The following is a 25454-nucleotide window of genomic DNA, read 5'->3' on the forward strand; positions in this document are numbered from 1 at the left end:
TCCGTCCGTCCGTCCGTCCGTCTGTCTGTCTGTCTGTCTGTCTGTCTGTCTGTCTGTCTGTCTGTCTGTCTGTCTGTCTGTCTGTCTGTCTGTCCGTCCGTCCGTCCGTCCGTCCGTCCGTCCGTCCGTCCGTCCGTCCGTCCGTCCGTCCGTCCGTCCGTCTGTCTGTCTGTCTGTCTGTCTGTCTGTCCGTCCGTCCGTCTGTCTGTCTGTCTGTCCGTCCGTCCGTCTGTCTGTCTGTCTGTCTGTCTGTCTGTCTGTCTGTCTGTCTGTCTGTCTGTCTGTCTGTCTGTCTGTCTGTCTGTCTGTCTGTCTGTCTGTGGATTGGTGCTGCGTGGGGTTCGATTACGGCCTCTCGTGGTGCCCCCGTTGCATCTATTTAAAGAGAACACCTTTTCCCAGTGCTCAGATGTTCAAATTTCCATGTCGGACAACATGCGATACACCTGAGCAATCTACACTTCAAGTGTGTAGAGTGATGTTCCTCTATTTGTTGCGTTACAGACGGCTAGTAATATTTAACACGCGTAAAGCTAATATTGACCTTCTGGAGAGCATACACAGAGTCAAGCCCTGCTGTGCATATGTCGGGCACTACGTAAACTTACTCCGATTTAGTAGCAGTTGTCGTCGCTAGGGGAAAATTGGATTTGAACGCATACCTCGTAGCACGCATTCGCCACTTTTCAAGCATCGTGACCATTTTTCACCAGTACAGAGACGTCAAGCCACATTTTTGTGACCGAAAACCACTCATATTGACTGCATCAAATCTCATAAAATTGTATACCAAGGGCTATACCACAATCTCCTCTGTGCTGCATTGTACTGTAACCACAAGCGTATGTGGGAATCACGTAGAGGGATGCTTTTTTGTCACTGTCTTTGAAGCGTTAGACGCTGCTACTGTTCTGCGAGACGTGTCGAGACCACCCCTCAATTTGCATTGACGGTGGACTTCACCTACAATTTCGTTAGCTGCTGTTAACATCACAGCGAGACAGGCCACAATTAACTTCAAAGCGTCAAACATACCATACACGGCAAAATAAATTCCAGTCCTCTGTTACTAGCTGAAGTGAGTTTTTGAAGAAACAGTTCAGAAATGTAACTAATAAAAACTACTCTGCAGAGCCTCCAAACTACTCTGCGAGACAGGACACTCCAGCAGATGGTGTCGGAAATAATAGGGAGGTTTAATCACACATTCACAAAGGGACACGATATTACCTTTACGTGGCTTCTGGTTTATTTTGGAACTGATGAAATACTTCTCATTAATTATTCTTCGTTGAGGACTTACTGTGCCAGGTAACCTTGCTCTCTATAGCAATACACAGTCACTCTGGAGTTGTCCGGTCTTTTATAATTGCAGCCGGTGTACCCTAGACCTCTCGTTACAATTTCAAGTGTCAACTATCCTGTCCCGTGGTAATGCAATAATTATGTCCCGCCTGTTGTTAAAAATACGCATTTGTGTGATCGTGAGTATGTGCGTGTGTGCGAGTGTGTCAGCTTAGTGAAATGTTTTAATTTCAGAGAAGCGGTTGAGCTCAACGTTTTGGGTACGAGGCGAGTTCTGGATCTCTGCAAAAACATGCCAAATATTTGTGTAAGTTGCAGGACACATTGGTCTTCTTCTTACTTTAGCGATGCTGCCATAGTTCCTACTTGAACGTCTTCTATACATATTTTATTGGTCAGATCAGCTACTCTTGGGAAGAGTCTTAAGTCCGTGAAACACTTTTATTTGTTTGCATAAATATTTGAATTTTTCTTCCAGGTTTTTGTCCATGTATCAACGGCATATTGCAACTGTGATAAGCGAGACGTATGTGAGGTGATATACCCATCGCCTGTAAGCGCCGAAGAGCTTATCGCAGCTACTCAGTAAGTAAGCATGATATCGCCCTCCTCGTTTGATTCGAGCTTTTCAAAGTTACACATTTAGAATATGGAAGGTGTTTTGTTTTTGAAGGCGACGTACTCCAGGAAACACTATTATTAAAAAAAAAATTAAAAATTAAATTCCGGAGTTTTACGCGCCAGATGTGCGATATGATTATCATGCACGACGTAGCGGAGGACTCCAGGTTAATTTTCATCACTTAGGGTTTATCACATGCACAGCATACACGGTACACGGGCGATTTTGCATTTTCGATTTGAATCCGCGCCCTCGGATTTTTCACCGCAACGCCAAAGTAACTACAGCACCACGGCGGGCTAAGAGAGACTTGTTCTGATTAATTGGGCTGTTACTGAAACGCATCCTTGCTCGACAAACCCCTTAATATGCGCTTGAAAATGTCGTTCGCGTTAGCATTCGTGCCGCAATGAAGAAAATTGCGTCTATACGGCATTTAATCAATGTTTTATTTATTATTCGTACTCATTGATCGTCCTCAGGTCCGCAAACAAAGATGCGACAGGCCCTAAGGAAGACTGCTTGTTTGGGCTGCCGAATGCGTACACACTGACCAAGAGAGTAACCGAATCACTGCTGCTCGAAGAGCGGGGAGACATTCCGGTCGCCATTGTGCGGCCTTCCATCGTCACTGCTGCGATAAGAGAGCCACTTCCGGTGAGAGAGAGACATCTCTGTCTATTTGAAAAGAGAGAAAGTAAGGAAAGACCGGGAGGTTAACAGGATCCACGTCTGATTTGCTACCCTCTTCTCGGCGAGGCTGTTAAAGAAGCGAAAGTAGAGGTGGAATGGAGCGAAATAACAATAGCTGTACGCGCCCGCAATGTACGCACCCAATCTCTAAGCAGTCGCAGAGAGCTGTCAATTTGAGGAACTCCAGTAACGCTCTCGTCGCTTTCTGTGCCAACGATGCACAAAAGAGGGATATTCGCTTCTGAAAACGATAGTGAGTCTAACCTTTGTGACGCTGTCCGGAAAGGTCGGCGATTAACTTCAAAACGTAGACGAAGGCACACCAGATGTTCACTAGTCATTTCTTTCCTAGACGTGTCACCCATTCCGGTGCGGACAAATTAGGCCTCTGTAAACGTTATCGCCAGCCAGAGGCGTCACAAAATTGTCGCGCCAGAGCTGCAATTTCATGACGGTTGTTGCATCCTTAAGTTAAAATCCGTCTTATGTAACGACACTTCCAGAGGCTAGGAGACGACCAATAAGTGTACGTCGCGGTTCGATTCCGAAGATGAAGTCGGTTCGGTGAGGTCGGTTCCGGACAAGGGAGTGAACCACTCTGGTTCCTTCATGGTCGGACAAGACAGCCTCACCCACGACGTCATGACCAACAATATCGATATGTCAGACCAAAAACTTAGAAAATGTCGCAATTTCATTTCATTACATTTATTTACCTTAAAGACCCCACTAGGGGGTATTACATAAGGGGTGGGTGTACATAAAAAATATAACACTCAAATTTGTGACAACAGGTACTCAGTCACATTGGTAGAAAAAGATGATGGACAGGTGAGAACGACGATATTGCGAGGAAGGCCGTTCCAGTCTTTGGCTGCACGAGGAAAAAAAGATGCTGAAAAATTAACAGTTCTCGTACGTGTACGGGAAACTTGCAGTTGGTGGCCAGTGCGAGGAGATATGTATGCGGGTGGTGTTATGTAAGGGGCACTGTTAAGAGATGAATGGTAAAGCTTATAGAATAGGCAAAGTGTAGCTATGCGTCGGCGGAGGGATAAAGCTTGCAGCCCAGATTCCGCTTTGAGGGCAGTAACACTGATTTCGTGAGAATAAGATGAGTGAATGAATCTGGCGGCACGATTTTGTACCGCTTCAAGGTCATCTACGACGCATGCTTGATGTGGGGACCATATGGGTGACGCATACTCTAGTTTTGAACGGATAAGTGACTTATAGGCTAGTAATTTAACATGTCGGGGAGCGTTACGAAGGTGACGTTTCAGAAAACCGAGAGTTCTATTTGCCGATGATATGATGTTTGTAGTATGTGCATGCCATGAGAGATCATTGGACAAAGTAACGCCTAAGTATTTAAATGATGTTATTGCTTGTATAGGTTCGTTAGCAATTATGTACGGGAATGTAACGGGGTGCTTTTGGCGAGTAATGGAAAGAAGTTTACATTTAGTCGGATTAAGGGTCATTAGCCAGCGGTCGCACCCTTCCTGGACACGGTCTAGATCATGCTGAAGTTTTGCTGCGTGGCAATGATTAGAAACTGATCGGTAAATTACACAGTCGTCAGCGAACATTCGGATTTGGCAAGATAAGTGTTGAGGCAAGTCGTTAATATATATTAGAAATAGGAGAGGACCGAGAACAGAGCCTTGGGGTACACCGGATGTTACAGGAATAGGGTCAGAGGTATGATTATTAACAAGGACGTGTTGGGACCGGTTAGACAAGAATTCTTTGATCCAAGTCAGAACGTTGTGGTCCAGGTTTAACTGGTTTAGTTTAAAAAGTAATCGTTGATGCGGCACTTTATCAAACGCTTTTGCGTAATCTAAGAAAATGGCATCAGTTATTATGTTGGTGTCGAGGTTAACATGCAAGTCATGAATGAAAATGGCCAGTTGGGTCTCGCATGAGAAGCCCTTTCGGAAGCCATGCTGAGATGGATGAAAAAAGTTATTTTTATCGAGAAATGCCATGATATTCGAATAAATGACATGCTCCATGATTTTGCACGGGACGCTTGTTAATGATATGGGGCGGTAATTTAGTGGGGAATCTTTTTTACCAGATTTGTAGACAGGAACAACCTTCCCCACTTTCCAATCACTTGGCAAGTGACCTACAGATAGTGAATGAGAAAACAAAATACACAGATACGCAGTAATGGTATGTCTGGTGTTCTTTAATAGCTTGGAATTGATTTCGTCGACGCCTGTCGATGAAGAAAGCTTAATGTTATCTAACAATGATAAAATTCCATCATGAGTTATTGTGATAGCAGGCATAGTAGACAAAGCTTCAGCTGGTGTCGTAAGCAGAGGTGTACTGGGTTCTTTTGTGAAAACTGTGCTAAAAGCAATGTTGAAGGTGTCAGCGCATTCGAGGTCCCCGACGGTTTCTCCCAATTCGTTGGTCAGAGTGACAGCGCGCGATTCGATAGGGTTGATGACCTTCCAAAATTTTATCGCGTTATCATTTAACAATTTTGTCAAATCGTTGTTGAAAAATTTGAACTTAACATTTTTCACAGCAATCAGGTAGGCATTCTCGGCAGTATAGTACCGCTGCCACGCGTTAGACGAGGCTCTTATCTTAGCAGCACGAAAGAAGCGCTTTTTTCTGCCTTCTAATGTTTTAAGTGTCTTAGTGTACCATGGCTTTTGGTGATTCTCACGGAAAGTAATTTTAGGAATGAATTTGTTGGCCAAGTCCTGTATTTTGTATTAGAATACCTCCCAGCTCTTCTGGAGAGGCATGCTCACCCGAAAGGCGAATCATCCATTGCCATAGGTGCAATTAGACTGCTGTACGAAGGAAGGATGGTAGTTTCATCAGCCGTATCAACCTATAAACATTCGCTTGCTAACTAAATTAACAAGTATGATGTCACGTGCGCACGGACCAACATGAACACATCTTCCTCGATGACCACGGATACTCCCTGTCAGAACGCTGGCCCGAGGGAGCGCAGCAGCAGCATCGATCGTATTGACGTTCGTGCTGCCTCTCGGTTCAATGCGAACTATGCGGCTAGAAAATAGTGTACCTATCAGACCTCGGTGCACCTTGACTCTGTCCGCATCACAGATCGCTTTTAACCCAGGGCACGCGCGGCCATGCCATGCGCAGCCGCCGCCGGAGTAACACCCCCCATCACAGGTGCATTGCGCCCGGTGGAATCAAGCCACCCTCCTCTGCCCACACTTGGACGCTTTAACTCGCACACACAGCATACGGCTTGCGACCACGATGTTATCGCACTTGGTCTTTATATGGAATATCACGGTGACGACGACGACGACGACGACGACGGAAATGCGCCTGGAGGGTCCATATAATTGCTATCGAAATAAAAATGTTATGTCGTGTCCTTTAGCGAGAAATGGATGGTGATCAAAGCTTGTCTCCTGTACCACCGTTTCATGAGTCCGGTGGTGTAGGAGTAATTTCGTACTCTCAAGTTGAAAAATAGACATTTGTGGAGTCGCTTTTGCAGGCCATATTCTACAGGAGCAAGCGGGGCAGAAAGCGCTGTCGGCGTTGATACTGATGTGTTGGACAGTTGAAACAGAATTGTGATTACCGTAGCCGGGCTGACAACGGCAACTGTATAACTGGTGGACGAGGCTGGGCCATCGATACAGATGAGCATTTGGTTCCGGATGTCTCAATCAGTAAAACAGTGTTGTCTGTTCTAGAGCGATTTTTGGTTGAACCCCTTTCTGTGTCCTCCCTGGAACACTACGGTGCACGGGACCCTTCGGACAGCTTCAGGTCAATTAGATCACCGGCCTTATACAAAAGAGAAGATACTGGGATTGTGGCTTCATGTGTCTGCGATGTGCAACACCACAAAAGCACTGCTGCGCTTGTTGAGATGCACTGTTTGTAGCAGAATCAACGATCAGCGCCTATGTGTCCGAGCTCATTGTGACATTCCGTCTTTGTTGCTCGTCCTTCGGTCATCATTCTCGTGTGCAAGGTAGCGAACATAGCTGAGCCTGATTACCCTCCCTACCTTTCTCGTGTCACTTCTCTCTCTCTCTTCTTTTCTAGGACTGTTGGAGGCACTAAGAGGGAGGTGAATGTCTTGCTACTTGTGTGCTTATATATCCTGAGGGAAGACAACGGCGGTTGGGGACAATAAGTTTTGAAAGTGAAACGAGGTCTGAGGGCAAGAAGCGGTGATCCGGAATGCAAAAAACATGACATATGTCCGCCCTAAGACAATCAACAAAGATTTATGTTCATGTTGAATGATCTCTGGCAGGCACAATCGCTGCAAAAGTTGAAACCCTTCGAGGAAGACTAGAACACGTACACAGAATCCAGCCTTGTAATGTCTCCAATGGGCGAACATTGAGCTTGGACACATTGGACAAAAGTGGATAGCATGTAGCGTAAAAAATTCCACAACCAAGGATTTGTGCCAACGCAGCAAGAAATGTACGAATGTGTCCCAGGATTTCTCTCAGATGAATTTGACTGTATTCTCAATCGGCCACAGGCTCTCGTTTACACATGAAAAAGAAGGGGGGGGGGGGGGGGCTGCAGTGTCTGCATGAAGGGCTCCTTAAGATCATTGTACTCTAGATTCTATTACACTTCTTTTTTCACAAATTATAATCACTCTGTTGAAGAAGACTTGGTATGGCGTTATGGGTTTGCGTGTGAAGGGAATTATCGCGCGATTCTCTTGGACTCACTCAGAACATGTGCTCGAAGGTAGGCTGACATTATAGCTGCTGGCCGCTGCATTCGCATACGCAACTGAAAACGGAAAACGCAGAAGTTCAAAGGCAAATGTTACATATATGGTGCAATAAAGTGTCTTAGGTAAAACTTCAGAGACAACAAGCAGGGTGTTACAAATCTAAGTTTGGCTTAGCCGTTCACCTTGAGAGATATCACTGCACGTGTTGATCCCGATTCGATTTGTACAAAAACGAACCGGCGGGTTATATAGTAGCCACATAAATGTAGCAGTCAATTCCAATTACCTCCACATGGTTTATGAGGGCTTGGGATAGGCCTCCACGTCATATATGTAATTTTTGCGTGGAAAAAGTGCGCAACTGATACGCGTTTGCGAATCTTGTCTTGTTGGACAAATACTTCGAAGTCAATGGCATTGCGGATAGATGAACAGCTGTGACGTTAGCATACTATTTGGCCAATAGTCTCTGCCTTCCTCCACAGTGGTGACGAGTTGGCTAGAGCATCATTTATAATTGTTAAAAAATCGTAACCTGTAGTTACATCGTTAGGTAGATGTTTATATTGTTAAGTATTTAGTGGCACATGTTTCTTTCTGGTGAGGGAAACGTGGTGTTTGCGCGTGATAGGAGCAAGCGTTAGCGTATAGCCAAAACGCCTCTGCCATCTGACCGGTTTTGTCGAATGACTGTCAGTGACGTGGCTGATAGTTCAAGCAGTAAATTAAGCGTCTGTATTTATAGGCATTGTTTTCACGTAAGGATGAGCAAAGCTTTTTCAAAGCTTTATTATACGATATCGCAGCCCTAATTATTGACCTGATATTTCCCCTCTTCTTTATTTCAAGGGCTGGGTAGACAATTATAACGGCTCCACTGGAATGCTTGTTGTGGTGAGTACTGACCAGACATTCCCCTGTTTCTCGTGATCAAGAGCGTAACTTATGCTCCGGCATTCCATAGAAACGATGCGTGCTGTGCCGACCTTGTGGACGTCCTGGTAACTGCGACTTCGAGATATGTTCTTTTGTAAACATTTTCAGGTAGGGCTGGGGATACTGCAATCAGTTTTGGCGGAAAAGAATTATGTACTGGATGGCGTTCCGGTGGATATTGTGGCCAATATGCTAATATGCGCTGCCTGGCACACTGCCGAGACAAGGTGAGCATTATAATGTGCTGCATGCAGTGTGCTGATACATTTTGCCCCCTGACGCTATTCCAAAGCGGTGGCGATTACGTTGCTTTGCGCATTGGTACACCTTGCACAGATGTGGATTACCGCAAATGCCGTTTAATTAAAATGCCGTTTGTTTTGGTGACCGACAGGTCATTATAAAGATACTTGAGATAATCATAAGCAGCGTTGTACAAAGTTATAAACCATGGTTGAACATGCGATTTCGCTGGAAATAAATTTTTGACAAGGAGACTTGCCTTCGTCAAGACAGAAACAGCTTTCCTTTGCAGCGTAGATAACTGAACACGTCTTGGTACAACAGCCCAAATCATATTATTTATTAGTTCCTTTTTGATGAGAGCGCTAGGCCCACCACATTGTTTACGTCTGCTTACAGGTAGCGGAGATGCGTTTGCGCGAGGCTTACCGCACAAGCGCCGGTGTGGAAAGCGCATGATGCTCCTCTACTCCGCAGAAAGGCGCTAAGCTACAACAGGGTCGGTCGACTCCAACATTGCGTGGACGAGGGTCCGGAGTCAGCTCGCCAATAAACGCGGGTTGCATAAACCAAGATACCCCTCAATGCGACAGTCAGTCACGACTTTTGGCCAAAGGCCGATCGAGTCTGCCCGTCCGCTGCGCTAAGCTAACTGGGTAGCGGGAGCAAAGGTCTGGGGACGCAAGCAAATCGTCGCAGGCGCATTGACATCTGCCGCGGCGAGGAAGTGCTCAGCGGTACAGAGCTCTGGAGAGAGGGCGTCCTGGGCCGGTCATTGGGAGGTCAGTTTGGGCGCGCCCAAGTGATGTGTTCTTGCGTGTGTGAGTTGACGTCGGGAGGGAAAAGCACAGTTTGCACGGCTCTGGGGCTTTAGCTCTGGGGCTTTAGCTCTGGGGCTTTAGCTCTGGGGCTTTAGCTGTGTCCGCCACGTCGCCGTTCCGATGGCAGCTCGACATCTAGCGTGGCGATGGACGTTGCCATGCACAAGCTGGGGCAGGAGGATGAAGCGCGCGGAGACATCTCGATCCTCAAAATGTGTAGATACCTTTCCGTTTTTGTAACCCCTATTTGTTGCGAGAACCGGCAACGCTGCCCCTAAATCACATCACTCTCCCTGTATTGTTGCGCTATCACAACAAAACGGAAGTTACCATGGATGGACGGATGGAAAAACTTTATGACGATCCATTAGGTCGCAATAGTTTCCAAGCCTGAAGTGGGCCGCTCCCACGTTGGGACCGAAAGGCGAAGCTTTACGGCCGCTTCGCGGGCCCGTTGGACTGCCCATAGCTGTTCTTCGAACGTAAGACTTCGTAGAGCTGCGTCCAACTGCTATTCAGTGTTGTCCTTTTCGCGGCGTAACACGGAGCAACGCCAGAGCATATGACTAAGATCTATATTGTAGTTACATTTATCGCATGTTGTAGGTGTAGAGAACTCCGGATAGATCTTGTTGATTAGAAGCGCGTTCGGATAGGTTCTTGTTTGCAAGAGCCTTAGCGTAATGGCCTAAGATCTGTTTAGTTTACTGTGCGGAGGGGGGAAGACACTGCACCCTAGATAGAAGTGCTTCGTTAGCTCGTTGTATGTGAGTAGGTGGTCCCTGCAATCTGGAACCTCCGCAACTTCTTGCCTTGTGGCTGCACGGTTGGCAAGTCCTCGTGCAGCATTGCAGCCCAAACCATATTGTGTATTAGTTTCTGTGTTATGAGAGCACTAGGCCCACCGCATTATTCACGTCTGCTTACAGGTACCAGAGATGAGTTCGCGCGAGGCTTACCGCACAAGCGCCGGTGTGGAAAGCGCACGACGCTCCTCTACTCCGCAGAACGGCGCTCAGCTACGACAGGGTCGGTCGAATCCGACACGGCGCGGAAGAGGCTCCGGAGTCAGCTCGCCAATAAACGCGGGTTTATTAACTCAAGATGCACCAAGAGTGCGACAGTCGGTCCCTATCTGGAAAGATCTAGTTGATTAGAAGCGGGTTCGGATAGATTCTCCTTTGCAAGAGCCTTAGAGTATTGGCCTGAGCTCTGTTTAGTTTACTGTGCGAGTGGTAAGACCCTGCGCCCGAGGTAGAAGTGCTTGGTTAGCTCGTTGTATGTGAGTAGGTGGTCCCTGCAATCTGGAACCTCCGACACTTCTTGCCTTGTGGCTGCAAGGTTGGCAAGTCTTCGTGTAGCAATGTGGGTAGATTGGTTGAGGTTCGCGGGAGCACCGGTGATTTCTCCCATGTGAGCAGGAAACCAGATGATCTTCTGGGGTTTGACGACCTTTCCGTCGAGAATTGCCAGGGACTGTCTAGAGATGTCTCGTTTGGCAAATGCCCAGACGGCTGCCCCTAGAATCGCTGTGGATCCTGCATCTCATTGGGTCTAAAAGTGCTAATGCGATGGCTACCTGTTCTACAATTTCTGGTTCAGTGGTGTACGTGGATGCTGAGTTGATGACTTCACCTTTCCCCTTCAAAAGAACCACTGTGAAGGCTCATGTATTTGACAAGAAAGCCGTGTCGACAAACGAGCTTTCTTCAGCCTGATTTTTTCTTGCTTTCTCTAGTAAGAATTTGGTTCTAGCTTGCCTTCTGCCCACATTATGAATGGGGGGAACATTCCTTGGAACAGGCATGACTGTGATATCCTTCCGCCAGATCTTTGGGAATTTCTCTATGATTATTATGTAGCGCTGTAATTGGTTTACCCATCCGTATGAAGTATACCAATCCGTGCTGTATAAAAGTTTTTTTCCGAGCGTGAAAATAGCCCGCAAATGCACACAAAATCTCTAGAGCGGCCAGTCTGCATTTGCGAGCTTTTTGCTTGCATTTGCGAGCTATTTCACGCTCGAAGAAACACTTCTATGTAGCACGTATTGAGCAACAGAAAGCTGTACCGGGAGTTTTTCATGTCGCTCTACAATTTTCTTACTCGCACTTTTAAATTAATTATAATACTTGAGAAGTTGAATAATAACAAGACTAATTATTGAATTAGGCGGAAAGAAAAAAATAATTTGAGTATCTACAAGCGACAGCAAATAACATTACCTTGGTTCTTTCCAGCTACGTGCCATTCGCATATTTTTAAACTCTGGCTGAAGTTAGCTGGGACACCCTGCATAAGTTCTCGCCAGTAAAGAATATGGGCTGATGCCGCCAGAGCATCAGCTGCCTCGTTTCCTGAGATACCCAAGTGTGATAGTATCCATTGAAAGATGCGACAGTCGCCAAATATATCAGCCTGTGGCAACATTAGATTTTGGATAAAGTTTTTAATGCATTCATAAACCTATACATCTGAACTAAATAAATGTCCAGATGCGCCACCACATAACGCACAAATATTTTACGGTGGTATGCACAATGGATGTTAGAATACCTGTGCTTAATGGATAACAAGTTATTAAACTGCTGCTGTGTTCTTCTCGAATGGAAGCTATATAAAGTCATCCCCTTGCACAGAGTGAGATGTAAGAGTTAGGTTTCAAACTATAGTCATGTTTCCTTGATTTGGAACACATGCAAGCTCTTAAGGCATTTACTTTTGAAAGACACATTGAAAAAATGTGCATTCTACCTCCATGTCTATATGAATTTTATGAAATGTGCTCAGCAGTAACCCAACCAGCGAATGTCATATCGCTAACCGATGACAACCAGAAACAAAAAATACCTGATATTGACTGCGTTTACTTTGTCGACTTTCCAGGATTTTGGGTGGTTGCCTGGTTGCTCGGTACAGTTGGGTCAATTGCTATGTTGGTGGATAAATATTTGTGCATACACCTGTAATCACAATTGTTCCATCAACAGGCATCATAAATTCTCTTTGTTCTTTTGACAGCACGGTGTCTCACAACGTGCATCCGCTTGAATTGAAATTTGCGTTTGGTCATAGCTTCTGAAGGATACAGTGCATAAGCATTAGAATTTCTTACACAACGATTGTCTGCTGACCAAGCACGCACAATTCTGACCTGCGCAACATAACATCTGAACGTGTCGGCACACAGGCATCTCTACAGCGCACCGATACATTATAGAAATAGTAATTTATGCTTGACGGATTGCTTGATTTATTTTATTTCTTTTTATTTAGGCACTCAGTATTTGCCACTGGGTGTATGCCCGCTTTTGACCAATCTTCTAGAATGGGCAAGTCTCACAACGATTCTTGTTTAAAACTTGAACATTTGATGTCGGCTCACACATGTTTCTGAAGCACGCCGGTTTATTATCCACAGGGCAGCTATGAAGCTTTCATGTGTGTGAGGTGGCCAGATTTCCCTCAAGCTGCTACTTGCAGCCTTTTGACTGGTCATTCTCGCAGCCTTGTTTTTGCGGAAACAACTCAATTCAATTGAATTCTATTATTAGAATGGTCAATCATATATCCAACATCATTTCATTTCCTTTATTTTTCCATGCCCTACTTTTCTGTGCATACACCGGTCATCCCAAGACTTCCCTCAAAAAGCATCATATGTCGCCTTTGTCCACGTGACATCGCTGTGTATGCGTTCACACGCTGAATTCGTCTGCATCAGAGTTTGCGTTTCAGCATATCGCGTGAAGAATGCAGTGCATAAACACAAAAATTGCTTTATTAATAATATTGTGACCGTTGTACTTAATAAACAAAAATATTTCATGGGACATCTAGCGGCACTGCCTGAAGGACTATGCGTGGTGCGGGTTCGATTCCTCTGAAAGTCGGAGTAATAAAAAGGGTAATTTTTGTCATGGCAGAGCTGCATGTACCCAGCGACATATACCTGATTATCTAATTCGGCGTGAAAGATGTTCATTTATAAGCGCTCCACATCTACTGAAACAAGCCCAGTAATCCATGCTGATATCGAAGAGGTTCGTTAAAAAGCACCCCAGAGCGAGTGGCAGTTAGCCAGTGCTGCAAGTTGGCGCAAAAGGGGTTTATTGAAGGGCGGTGCATAGCCAGGTGCCACATATCGAACGCGGTGTGCTTAGTGGCTCATGTCGGTGCGATGTTTTCTCCAGCAGAGCAGGCCGACGCTCTACTCATTCCACCATGGACCACCCGTGACGGAGGTTGGCGGAGAAGCGGTTAGAGAAGTATATAGATGATGAATCAGTCCTATAAAAGTTTGTGAAGTATCCAAAAAACGTTAATGGCATTAAAAGTAGGCAAGAAAAAAATACTAGTCGTATTCAATGTGGAAGAATGCTGCCTGTGTCATTGATCGAAATCAGAGCCGAAGAATGACCGAAGCCTGCTGTTCAGTTTTTCTTTTTCTACCATGGTCTGATATCCGAACAGGTGGTTGATTTCTGCATAATATATTATGACGAGAAGAAAAATAGTACCGGAAGCCAAGCTTAGGATGACACTGCTGCTTGAACAGTGCTGGCTTACCAGTGAACGAGAGACATGACCACCCTGCCAAAGCAATCGTAATATCATGACACCCAGGCATTTCCAGTTCACACTGCAGCGCGTTGTTATTCCACGCTCACAATCGTTTCCTTATTAGCATGGCAGCCTTATACTAAAACTTCGCCAAAATTAGTGTGCCGCCCGTTTTTGCTGTTCCTTGATGACACCCCTTTTTATATCTCTTAGAATTTTTGTTGTGCTTGTGATTGCACTTGCGAAGGTGTCCTAGTTTATGTGCTTCACTTTGACATGAGACATGTCTCGCAGACCTGAACACATCGAAGTGTACCACTGCGCGAGTGGCACCCTGATGCCGCAGACCTGGATGGGTGTGGCCGACCTGATGCAGCGAGCTTTTTTGCAATACCCATTGCCAAATACGATTCGTTTCCCCAACTTCCACATTACCAACAGCCAGCTGTGGCACAGCATCAACCTGTGGTGCCTCCACTATGTGCCAGCGTGCCTCGCAGACCTGGCCTTGCAACTCTGCGGACAGAAACCGAGGTTGGTACCACCGACATTCCTGCATAGTCAGGATGGGCAAATGGAGTGTCGCGGCAAACACGATCAGCCAGACAGGCGTCGTACATCGGCTTGACTGTCACTACAGCTAAATGGCTGCGGCGAGTTTGATTGCCCTGTCCTTCGTAAAAAAAAATGTTAGTCACAGGTTCGTCTTTTAAATGAACAGAATCGCTGCGCTTATTATTTTACGGGACCAGCTGCGAGACCAGATGGAACGCGAAATAGCCTTACAGTGGTAAAAATTACTCGTGCTCAGTATTTGGCCAGTGATCAAAATCCAGCTTGGTTCTCCGTGAGTGGAAGACAGCTAAAGTTGCCCGGTGTCGCTAACAGTTGGGAGCCGAAACGAGTACACCAGATACTAAAATTTTTATTTGAGCGACCGACCATGTGTTCCAGAAAAATTTATCCAAATAAATTTGTTCTAAATTATGTGATATGTCAATGTTCAGCGGGTTCAGTATTACTCATCTTACCCCTTACAGTTTGTATAAATTCACAGCGCAGCCTATATTGATTAGCACCTGTTACCCAGGAGTATACCAAGGTAGCGTTCTGAGGTCAGCGTTATTGCTTTTGTATAATAATGTTCTTACATCCAATGAATATGTGGATACATGAATTTTTTTCGACAGTTGTATTTTGTATAGCAAACGCAACTCACCGGTGGATGAGGAGACATTACGTGAAGCAATAAATTGCGTACATATGGGGTATGAGCGATGGCAAAGAAATATTAATATGAAAGATCAAGAGCTCTTACGAATAACTTAAAAACAGACAACTTCATAATACTTTATACTTTATTTTTGTCTGTAAAGTAATAAGTCTGAAAAAGCTATCACTAACACTACGTCTTCATATACTCTAGTATAAAGCATTGTGATAACAAGCCTTAAAGAACGCAAGTATTTGAGATTACCACTTTCATAGAATATCAGGCTGAAAACTAACGTATATACAACATGCCAACCACATTAAAAAGAAGAAACCTTTTGGGCGCTTACGAAAAACGTAGAATATGCTATCATCGCTTGGTTTTCTCATTATAAAAAAAACATGTTCGCAAATTGCTAAATAAAGCTGCACCGTTAGCTGCATAAAACATATCGAAAGTAGCGCAACTAAGCCGGACCACCGTGGCAGAAACACTCCAGAACACTTTACGAACATTCGGCGGTCTCAAACTGCCCTAAATACTATAATTTTGTATGGAAAGTAATCAGTTTGACAAAGCTGTCACTCCCGCTACGTCTTTATAAACTCTGGTATCTATACTAGAAAAAAAAAGGAACAGTGGTCGAACAGTGAATGTCACTTGAGCTAACATTTCGAAAATAAATGTTCGCTCTTAGCAGTGTTTTTTCAGGCATTTATCTTCCTGCAAACCTCCTTTTTGCTTTGGTTTACTAAAAAGAGTTACACGTATCATGATAACAATAACTCCTGTACTATCTATTTACTAACTCTTGGAAATAAAATTAAATTAGGATGTTTTTTTCGTTACCGGGCCATTATATACCCCGTCCTCAACACTAATCTCCACGCAGAGTACTTGCGGTGCGCACGGTATGCGCACTTTCGTTTTCGTTTGTGGTAACAAATTGCATTCACGGCATGTATCCGTAATGTGTTTACTCTCCTGTTTATGTACTAGTTTGAGGTTACAGAATATACCATTTTCTATACATTTGCTCGTAAAAGATGCAAATATTATGTAGCTCGAATGGCTATAGTTGATATTGTTGATGTTACCAATACATTTCAATTTCAATGCTCTGCATTTTATTCTGTTTCGTTTGATGAACTGCGTATTATTGGTTGGTTTGTTTTTCTTCCTTTCAATAAACTTTGTGCCTTTACATGGCGTGCTTTGGTGCGCGTTCCTTCTGCGATCGCCTCGCATCAGGCAGGCAGTATTGTTTTATGATTACGTAACTATATTGAAATATCTTCCCTTGACTAAAAGACCAGCAACCTTAGCAGATCTTCGCCGATAAAGGCAAGTGAAGTGCGTAATGGCAATTACTTATCCGACGGCTTGCAGCTAACAAAAATGCATGGGCACTTTGCTGAGCTAGACTACGATAGGCGAAAGCCCATCTAAAAACGCCTCTGTAGCTGTTGTGCGAACTGTTCTGCGAACTGACGCCGCCGTGGCCGCGAGCGTGGGGCTGCAAGGTTTGTCGCCGATGTGCGTGCACCCCCGCGCGCATGTCCGCGCTCTGCCACGCGCCCACTCGCACAGAGCTACTGGCATGGCGCCTCCTCTCCTTGCTCCCCTCGCCGGTGATCACCGCTTTCCTGCGTCCACCAAGGATGGCGCCCGGAAACTCATGAGCCACTAAAGGCTTCCGCCTTATCAACTTTCTCCTCCTATATCGTTAGATGTTTTTCGACATTTAATTTTTTCTGCGATTTGTGCCATCCTGCAAGCTGCAGCAGTGTAAACAATCATAACGATCATCTTTCTGACTAGCGTTAGCGGGATTGCCTGCTGATCAACAATATTGTAATCGCTAAGCAATTGCAAAACCAGAGAGAGGAGTAGGATGGCTGCTGTTCGGTTGAGTCACGTCGTTACATTTGGCCGTGCACGCACGTGACATAAGTCACCGTTATCAGCATACCTTTCTGCGAGTATTTTCGTTACCTAACTCGCCAGAAAATAGTGTTGGTGGATAAACGTTTGCAGCGGTTTCCTTAAGTTTTATTACTCGTGCTATGCAACGCCATCGGAATCAGCGCACCGGTGTTAAAATTTGGGGTTTCACGTGCTAATACCAAGAGATGACGGACACGTTTTTGCTTTACGCCCCCTTCAAAATGAGGCCGCCGCGGCCGGGGTTCGATCACGCGACCTTCGTGCTTAGGAGCACAAGGCCACAGGCACTAAGCCACCACTGTGGATGTGAGTTTACCAAACTGCTTAAGAAGCGCATCGTGCCGCCTGGTCATGTCTGGTTTGCCTGAGGCACCACGGCAAACGTTTTCACCAAAGGAGAAACCTCCATAAACCCCAGCAGACTACCGTCATTTACAATATATATATATATATATATATATATATATATATATATATATATATATATATATATACATATATATATATATATATATATATATATATATATATATATATATATATATATATATATATATATATATATATATATATTGACGCGCGGAGCGTTTACTTAATAATGCAAGGCAGATCAATCGGGACGGTTCGCGTTTTTCGGAACCGGTAGAGGCAGCCAGCCGAAGGTCGTCTTCCTTCTCCACTCCCCGTCTCCACGGTCATTCGATCTCTCTCACAGCTTACAGCTTATAGCTCCCAGTGCGGGTCCTTGCGCCAAATACAGCCTCCGTTTGCTTGCACTAGAGTATCTTTAGGCGTGTGCTCGTTGCATGCAAAAGCGTCCTATTGTGCTTGACAGTTTCAAATGTGTATAGTTGTTAATTGTTCTTGTAACTGCTCAGTCTTAAAGATTCTGCGAGTATATAGGGCGCTTTTTATACCATACAGAGTTTCCAGAAATAAAGCCCCAAATGCAGCGAACGCAGCGTTTCTGCAGATTATTTCCTAGGTGAGGCATACGTACTTTTGCCCAAATAACTTGACTTTCAGAAAATAAATTAGAAAGAAAACGATATTTAACTTTATATTATGCCTTGGGCGCAGTTCTGTAGATAGAAAATTTCCAGTTAACCACATCTTAATGCACCCTCACTTTTTACGCGTCCTTAAAATTGCGCACATGTAGTTCCAGTTATTCATAATCGAATTTCAACGTTAAATTTAGGCACTGCCGGAACCGAGCGTGCCAGGAACGCAAAAAATCACCGACCCCTCCCTTACCGGAAGATAGGAGCTTAGCGAAGCTTGTCCTGTGTGCACCTGACCTTCGTCACGGTTATGCAACCTGTAGGTAACGGCGCCAGGTGGCTTCCACCTCCCGCTCCCTTAGCTCCTGATCTTCTTCTCGTTGCTGCCGGATTGCCTGGGCTCGGGCGGTTCTAACGGTTGGATCGGAGCGCCGACGGCAAGCCCTTTCGCGGGCTAGGTCTCGCCGCCGCTCATCGAAGGCTGCCCTTTCCTCGGGGGAACGCACAACGCGTGTCCGCCCCATCCGATTTCAGAGGCTGAACTGAAGGGAAACGAAGCCAGCACAGCGCTCGCGAAACCGTTTCCTGCTCTATTCCCTCCCCGTCGGAAGCGAAACGACTCTGATTGCTTACGCGCGTGGCGTGAGCGCGCGCCTGTGCAGCTGGAATCCTTGCTAATGACCCCCGCTCCGGCGCCAGCGCAACTGACAACTAATCAAACCGCCCTTTCTCGCAGCTTCTGTGCTCTGGGAGCAACTGTTTTTTTTTTTTTGTGTGTGTGTGTGTGTGTTAACGACAACGCCACTTGAGAGCCGATACAAACGTCGCTTGAAAAGGTGGCCGCACAATCATATTTATACGAAACGCCTCGCGGCGAAGTTTGCAACTGAACGTTTCGACTACTCGAGGCAGATAGTGATACACCAACGTTTGCCTCGAAAGTTGTGTGGCTGTGTGCTGTGTCGATGTGTCGCGACATGCCGTCATTCAAATACCGTCACGCACTGCTTGATGGCGCTTTCTCACCTGACGTAGCTGCGAGATACCGAGATACATTACATTTAAATATTGTCTCGATTGAGCTTTGAAATTCGATGATGATCTCTACTTAGGTGGGAGTTTGAAGATATTTAAGAAATGTAGGTGAATGAATATGTGAGGGCCTCCAGATTTGCCGTTTCAACAATTGCTCCCAAAGCACAACAAAGATGTCATTAACTATATTTTGCATAATAAGTGTTATGAAGCTCTTGGGGGTCCTAAGCGGAAACGTGTGGCAACCTCGCCTAGAATCTACATTTAAAAAATGCCACCTTCGCAGCGCTCAAGCTTATTCTATGAAAAAAAAATCTGTGTGCTCTAAAAAGGCACACTGAATACAGAAAGGATCGAGTATGGAAAGACGTCTGAAAATTTTTGATGCATGCAGCGATTAGATCTCGTTGGCTGCGGTATGTCATGCTCTCCCCATTCGCTGTCATTACATCCCTTCCTGTAATCCATGTTTTTTAACTTAGTGCAGTACAGCTGGCCTGAACCCACGGATTAAATACGAGCACGCGGCTATTTACTATAAAATAATCAATTTTCTGCATTTTTTGACGGCCAGCTGTAACGACGCATCCATTCGTTTAAATTCACAATAAATTAGAAGGACATGCTTCTGAAGGAACCTTGGCAAATAAGCAAGGGAAGAAATTGTGTAAGTTAATTATTAAAAGCTTCTAAATAACGTCTAAACCGGTGACGCGTTCATCTGGTGGTACGCGCAAAAGGTGTCAAGTCCCAGCACATGAGCCTCGGAGATTCTTGCTCAAGTCGTGGGCCACCGCATAATCTTGGAGGCCTTGCAGGAGAACCGGGCGTTGCGAGTCATCCGTGCCCTCAGGCAAGCGGTAATGGCGGCTTTCTTTTTAAGGTCTGAGTTTTGGTATCAGAAATGTGTAATTTTGCGAAGCTTTCCTCGTAATTGACACGTTATTTATTTTACACGGAGTCTGAACTTACCTAAAATATCTGAAACTCAGCCTTTTTACGCGGCGGGAGACTTTGTTGGAAACAACCTTTAAATGCTTTATTACAGGCTCTTACACCTCTACCAGAAGATTTGCAAAGGAATGAATTGCCTTCAGTACTTCATGACTCACGAATGGCTGTTCCGGCCCGACAATGGCTTGCGACTTCACCAAGAACTCTCTCCCACGGATGCTCAGGCGAGTATAATATACAAACCAGCGCCATGAAGGGGTGATGGTGCTGCCGCTGCTATGACATTTCGTGCTAGCGGAAAGTATTTGATCTAAGTTTGTGGCTTGAATTTTCTGCGTCGAAAGGATTAATAAACCATGGCCAAGTTTTCAAGTCACTTTGGAAATATTGTTGTACGAAGCGGAAACAGGGAAAAAAAAATGTCACTGTCGTGGTTTCCTCGGGAGGCCCGTAAGTATGTCTGCTTCAAAATGATATAACATGCATTTTGCATACACGGAATAAGTTGGATGTCAAAAAGCACAGAGGATCACTAACAATAGTTTGTGGAACGATGGTTAATCTTCGATTCCTTGATCAACGCGCTAATGTATTTCTGAACGCTAACCACGCAATCAAAATAATGACCTGGAGCCGAATGAGCCTAACATGTTCATTTTTGAACACCTCGACGTCTAAGCCTATCAGCGATAAAGCATAGCTTTACCTCATAGTTGGAAATTGTCTTGTGCGCAGATCATTATAACCGGCTTTTAAGGAAGCAATTCAACGTTTCATTCAACAATCCTGTCTGATTTCAACAATCCTGTCTGGCCTGTCGCTCCACTCATGAGAATGAGCTTTCGGACGCAAGGAGTTTGTAACCACACTAATGAACTTCATTGCATAACACACGCACGAGCACTCGATGCACAGAACTACGACAGAAGAGGTCACCATAAAAATCGTTACGTTCCTTCTAGGTTCCAGATACTCGCAGGAGATGCACTCAGAAGCTTGAAGCACTATATGCATGAGCAGAACAGGCTGTGTTTTAACATGATTCAGTCTCCAGTATTGTCAGAGAACCAAGCAAAACACATTTATCGGTGGCGAGTCCGCGATATTTGCGCATGACACGGTCGATGATGTGGCCTACGAACTTCTGGCACTTGGTGTTTATTTGATGTGGACGTCGGGGAGCCGAGAGCTGTGGTCCTGGATATTGACGGTGGTACTACACCGAGCCATGAGCTCGGGCGAGACGCTTTGGGTGGCAAGAGGTGCGCAGGCAGGACCCAGACAGGCACACCAAGGCCTCTCTGAATTTGTTGCAGTTGTCTAACTACATGGTTCTTATCCAAAAGGGGGATTGGCCACACTGGAGTTAATGAAAAGTGCACCGAACAAAAGAAAAGGAGGGTTGAGGCAAATAATCAAGAGAAAACATTAAGCAACGAAAGAACAACAAAAATTGCCTCCAAGTTGTTGTTCCTGTTGCCTCAAAAACACGGCTCGTACCCACGAAGGGGATTAGCCACACTGGGTGCATTTAAACGTACATCCAACAACATATAAGAAGGGGGTAAAGGCGAGCATTCAGAACGAAGCGTTCGGCAAATAACTGATAACACTGAATTTGAGAGCGCCTATATATAAAGTAAATAAAGAAAACGTAAATAAAAGTAAACTAAAAAAATATCCCACAGCAGGTACCTTAGCAGCCTAACCTTTCGGATGCTTCAATGAACTTGTGCGGAGTAGTAATCATCGAACCATGTATTGTACCTAAATGACAGGAACCAAAAGACAAAATGTTTCGTGTTGTAAGTGCTAATCCCAGTTTGCCAGTTGGAAATATGAAGAATATTCTGCGGAAAAAGGAGAAGCGGCGGCAAGAAATAAAGAAATGGTCAATAGCTTCTAGTTCATTACAAAAAGAGCTGAGTTTATTAATGGATAAACCAAATCTATGGAGGTAAAAATCTAGGTGGGGAACACTACAGCGGAAACTTGATAACGTCACCTCGCACTGGCGTGAAAGCCATTTGCTCGCTTTCCACCAAAATTGTAGATATCGAGAATTATCTGCGCGAAGTATGGATGATTCATTACGATTCAACAATAAAAGGCGTTTAAATCTAGCGGCTGTTATAAAAGAGAAACTACGAAAAACATTTAAGATCTGACCATTTACTCATGACGATTCGAGCGAGTCAGCGATTTCATTTAAAAAGATTCCACTATGTCCGAGCACCCAGACGAAGCGGACACAGTCTGGGACAAGAGTCGAAAATATACTCAACCGGTGTGACCGCTTATTAGAAGTTAAACTTGTACAGAACGAAAGCGCCTCTGTAATGACTATTACTTTAGATGTCGGTGGGCTCAATTTTCGGATGGCCGGAATATTTGCCCGAAATTCAGCAAGGAACACTGAGGTGTAGTCAGGGAGACGGAGAGCAATAGGCCAGTGAAGCTGATTTCAAAAGGTGCCAACACCGGCCTTCTCTGAATTTTGTGCTGCGTCCGCAAAATAACCAAGTGATACGGAAATTGACTAAGTTGTTCTTGAAGGCGACTGTGGAGTATGCGCACAGGAATTTTGGCGCGCTTTGGAAATATGTCGACAAGAATCAGTTTTACCTTGAACTAAATAGGTTTTGGAGGAATCAGGCTTGGTAGACGAACTTCAAATTTTGATAACAGCCCCTGAACAAAAGCAATTTGTGCCGTCGGAAAAGCAGCCAACCTGTTCTGAAAAATTATTCGGGAGAATTGACGAAAACGCCTTGCAAATGGAAGAGGGATGGATCGTAAAGCTTCTGAAAGGTCAATACAGTAAGTTGCTTAAGTCTGAATTCAAGCGCAATGAGTCCAGTCTTCAGATAAAGAACATTGTTAGCGACAAAACTTGGCAGCCCAAGGCAGAGACGCAGCGCTTGCCTTTCCTGATGTATTAAGCGTCTTAGCTTGTATGCTGCGCAACTGGCAAAAAAGAACAGAGCCAAATTCCAGAAGGGGCGGACGTAAAGTTTAGCAACGTAACTGTACGCACCCCTGTGTTCTTAATACTGAACTGGCGCAAAAATGCCATTGCACGTTCTCCTTTACGAATATTTGATTCCATTTGCTACTGCCGGATTAGCTTACCATTATAAGTTATCCCGAAGTACTTCAAAGATGCAATTTGCTGCATCAGCTCATTTCGATAATGAAGAGAAATAAAAACGGGATGTGACAATGGAGACGCAAGTAACGAGCATCTCTTGACGTTAAGCAAGAAAGACAGTCCGTCAAGCGAGAACTCGACTTCAAACAAATATGATTGCAGAATTTGGTATAACGTATTGATATCCCGTAATGAAGAGAAAAATGCAATTTCATCAGCACAGAGATCAAGTTGCACATCCTGATGAACTGGGACAGAAAATTAGAACACAGTAAACAAAAGTGCTGAAATAACTGATCCCTGTGGTACGCCTCTCGTCTGTTTATATGTACCCGATGTCACCCTGACTTTGAAACCAAAATCAAGAAAGGGGCTGACAGATGGAATAGCACACTGTGGTATAAAGTTTGTAAACAGGGATAAGGTGCCTCAGAAACGCTGGCCAACGTTTCGATAGGAGGACCTATCTTCGTCAAAGGCGGCCTCGTAATCCTCGGCATGTTAGTTTTAAAGGGTTGATTCAGTGACGTCACGTGTGGTTGCTGTGGGTGGCGGTTAGTTATAAACGGAGAGACTTCAGAGATAATGAGCGCTGTCACCTGACGTCTGTGAACGCGGTACCCAAGACTAGGGGAAAAGAACGGGAGAGTGAGAAGGCCTTTCCACGCTCTTGTCCCTTCGCCTTGGGAACCACGCTCTCATACGTCAGGCGACAACGCTCATTATCTCTGAAGTCTCTCAATTTATAACCAACCACCATCTACAGCAACCGCACGTAACGTCACTGCACTAAGCCTTTAAAACTAGCATGCAGAGGATGACGAAGCCGCCTTTCACGAAGATAGGTCCTCCTATTGAAACGTTGACCAGCCTTTCTGAGGCGCATTATCCCTGTTTACAAACTTTATACCACAGACTCTATCAGAAAGGAACTCTTGTGTCCAGGCCATTATAAAGTCTGGAACCGTAGAGCTTGCTAATCTAAAAATTAAAATTCTATGTTTGACACTCATATGATTTCGAAATATCTAATGTTACCAACACTGATACATCTCCAGATAGTCTTGCGAGTAGAATCAGGCTTTCTATATCAACGTGAGCTGACCGTATGGAACATCGAAGCCGAAATCCTATTTGTATCGAGCGCAGAATACCCTGAGAGGAAGTGAATTCATAGAGCCGGCCATGAATTATGTTTTCTGCAATTTTCACTAGATTGGATGCGACGGAAATTGGCCAAATGTTGCCCAAGACATGTCGCCGGTTCTGGTATTTAAGTGAAATTACAATTTTTGCAATTTTGTAAGAAGTCCGGACCCATGTGTATTGTCGCGAATATTTCACTATATTCAAGAGCTCAATTGGGAAATAGTTAAACAATGATCTATTCATAGCACTTTTTATACGGACTGGTCCAGTAGCTGACTCATGTGTAGTTATGACATTGGATAAGTCTGTCTTCGTAACTTCTACAAAATCACATGAACATTTAAACCTCCTAGGTCTCGGACCCTGCGACGAAAAGCAGGCTTCAATCCCTTTCGTAATCTCATTTAGTTAATCCAGCGCTTCTTCGCAGCAGAATGTGACCATACATACTGTTGAAAATAATTTTCGCTCCGTATAACACCTAGAAATGTGCCGATATTCTTTCAGGCTTTGACAAAATAAATGCAGCCCATCTTTGTTCGTCTTTAGCTATCGCATGGAATTTATATTCTATCCAATTTTTTCGGTGAATCATTATGGTAGAGGCTTTTCCACGCTGCTTTTCTTCGCCCATAATCCGGTGTGCATGCTCTATTCCACCAAGATGAGTCTGACGGCGAGCTGCCAGACGTAACCGTAAACCCAGCGGGGTGGATACCAGAATTTAAAAGCGAAATCGCAGTGTTCCTCATTCATCACAAGTGGCCAACGCTGCTCAGCCTGAATTTGTAGCTGAGTTATAAGTTTCATAATTAATGAGCCGTCTTTGCCATACAAGGGGACCCTGACCTGAAAGCACAATTTCAAATGTAAGAGGCAAGTTATCGCTGTTTTTTTTTCCATTATCAAAGGTGTCCCAAGTTGAAATGGTCATATGAGCAGAAGCAAAAGTCAGCTCTAATGCAGAAGAGAAAAGCCCACGTAGAAAAGTAATTCCACCTGAATTGTGACATTAAAAGTTGTTGCCGTGCACCCAATGTCACAGCTTCTTTACTCAAACATCCGTTTTAATTCCCCGAGAAGTGT

The 25454-nt window shown here is 44.8% G+C and overlaps 1 protein-coding gene across 1 annotated transcript in view; it reads left to right on the forward strand.

Moving 5' to 3' along the window:
- Positions 1–20824, forward strand: part of LOC126534525 (putative fatty acyl-CoA reductase CG5065) — a 30679-nt gene extending 9855 nt beyond the window's left edge. Inside the window, exons 4-11 of the mRNA XM_072289524.1 lie at positions 1540–1612; positions 1784–1890; positions 2410–2584; positions 8202–8246; positions 8397–8515; positions 14210–14449; positions 20163–20292; positions 20804–20824. Coding sequence (XP_072145625.1) covers positions 1540–1612; positions 1784–1890; positions 2410–2584; positions 8202–8246; positions 8397–8515; positions 14210–14449; positions 20163–20292; positions 20804–20824 — 910 coding nt within the window. The remainder of the gene's footprint in view (positions 1–1539; positions 1613–1783; positions 1891–2409; positions 2585–8201; positions 8247–8396; positions 8516–14209; positions 14450–20162; positions 20293–20803) is intronic.
- Positions 20825–25454: the final 4630 nt, after the last annotated feature.

The sequence above is a fragment of the Dermacentor andersoni genome, chromosome 7 (genome assembly GCF_023375885.2).
Source record: "Dermacentor andersoni chromosome 7, qqDerAnde1_hic_scaffold, whole genome shotgun sequence".
NCBI classification, from domain to species: Eukaryota; Metazoa; Arthropoda; class Arachnida; order Ixodida; family Ixodidae; genus Dermacentor; species Dermacentor andersoni.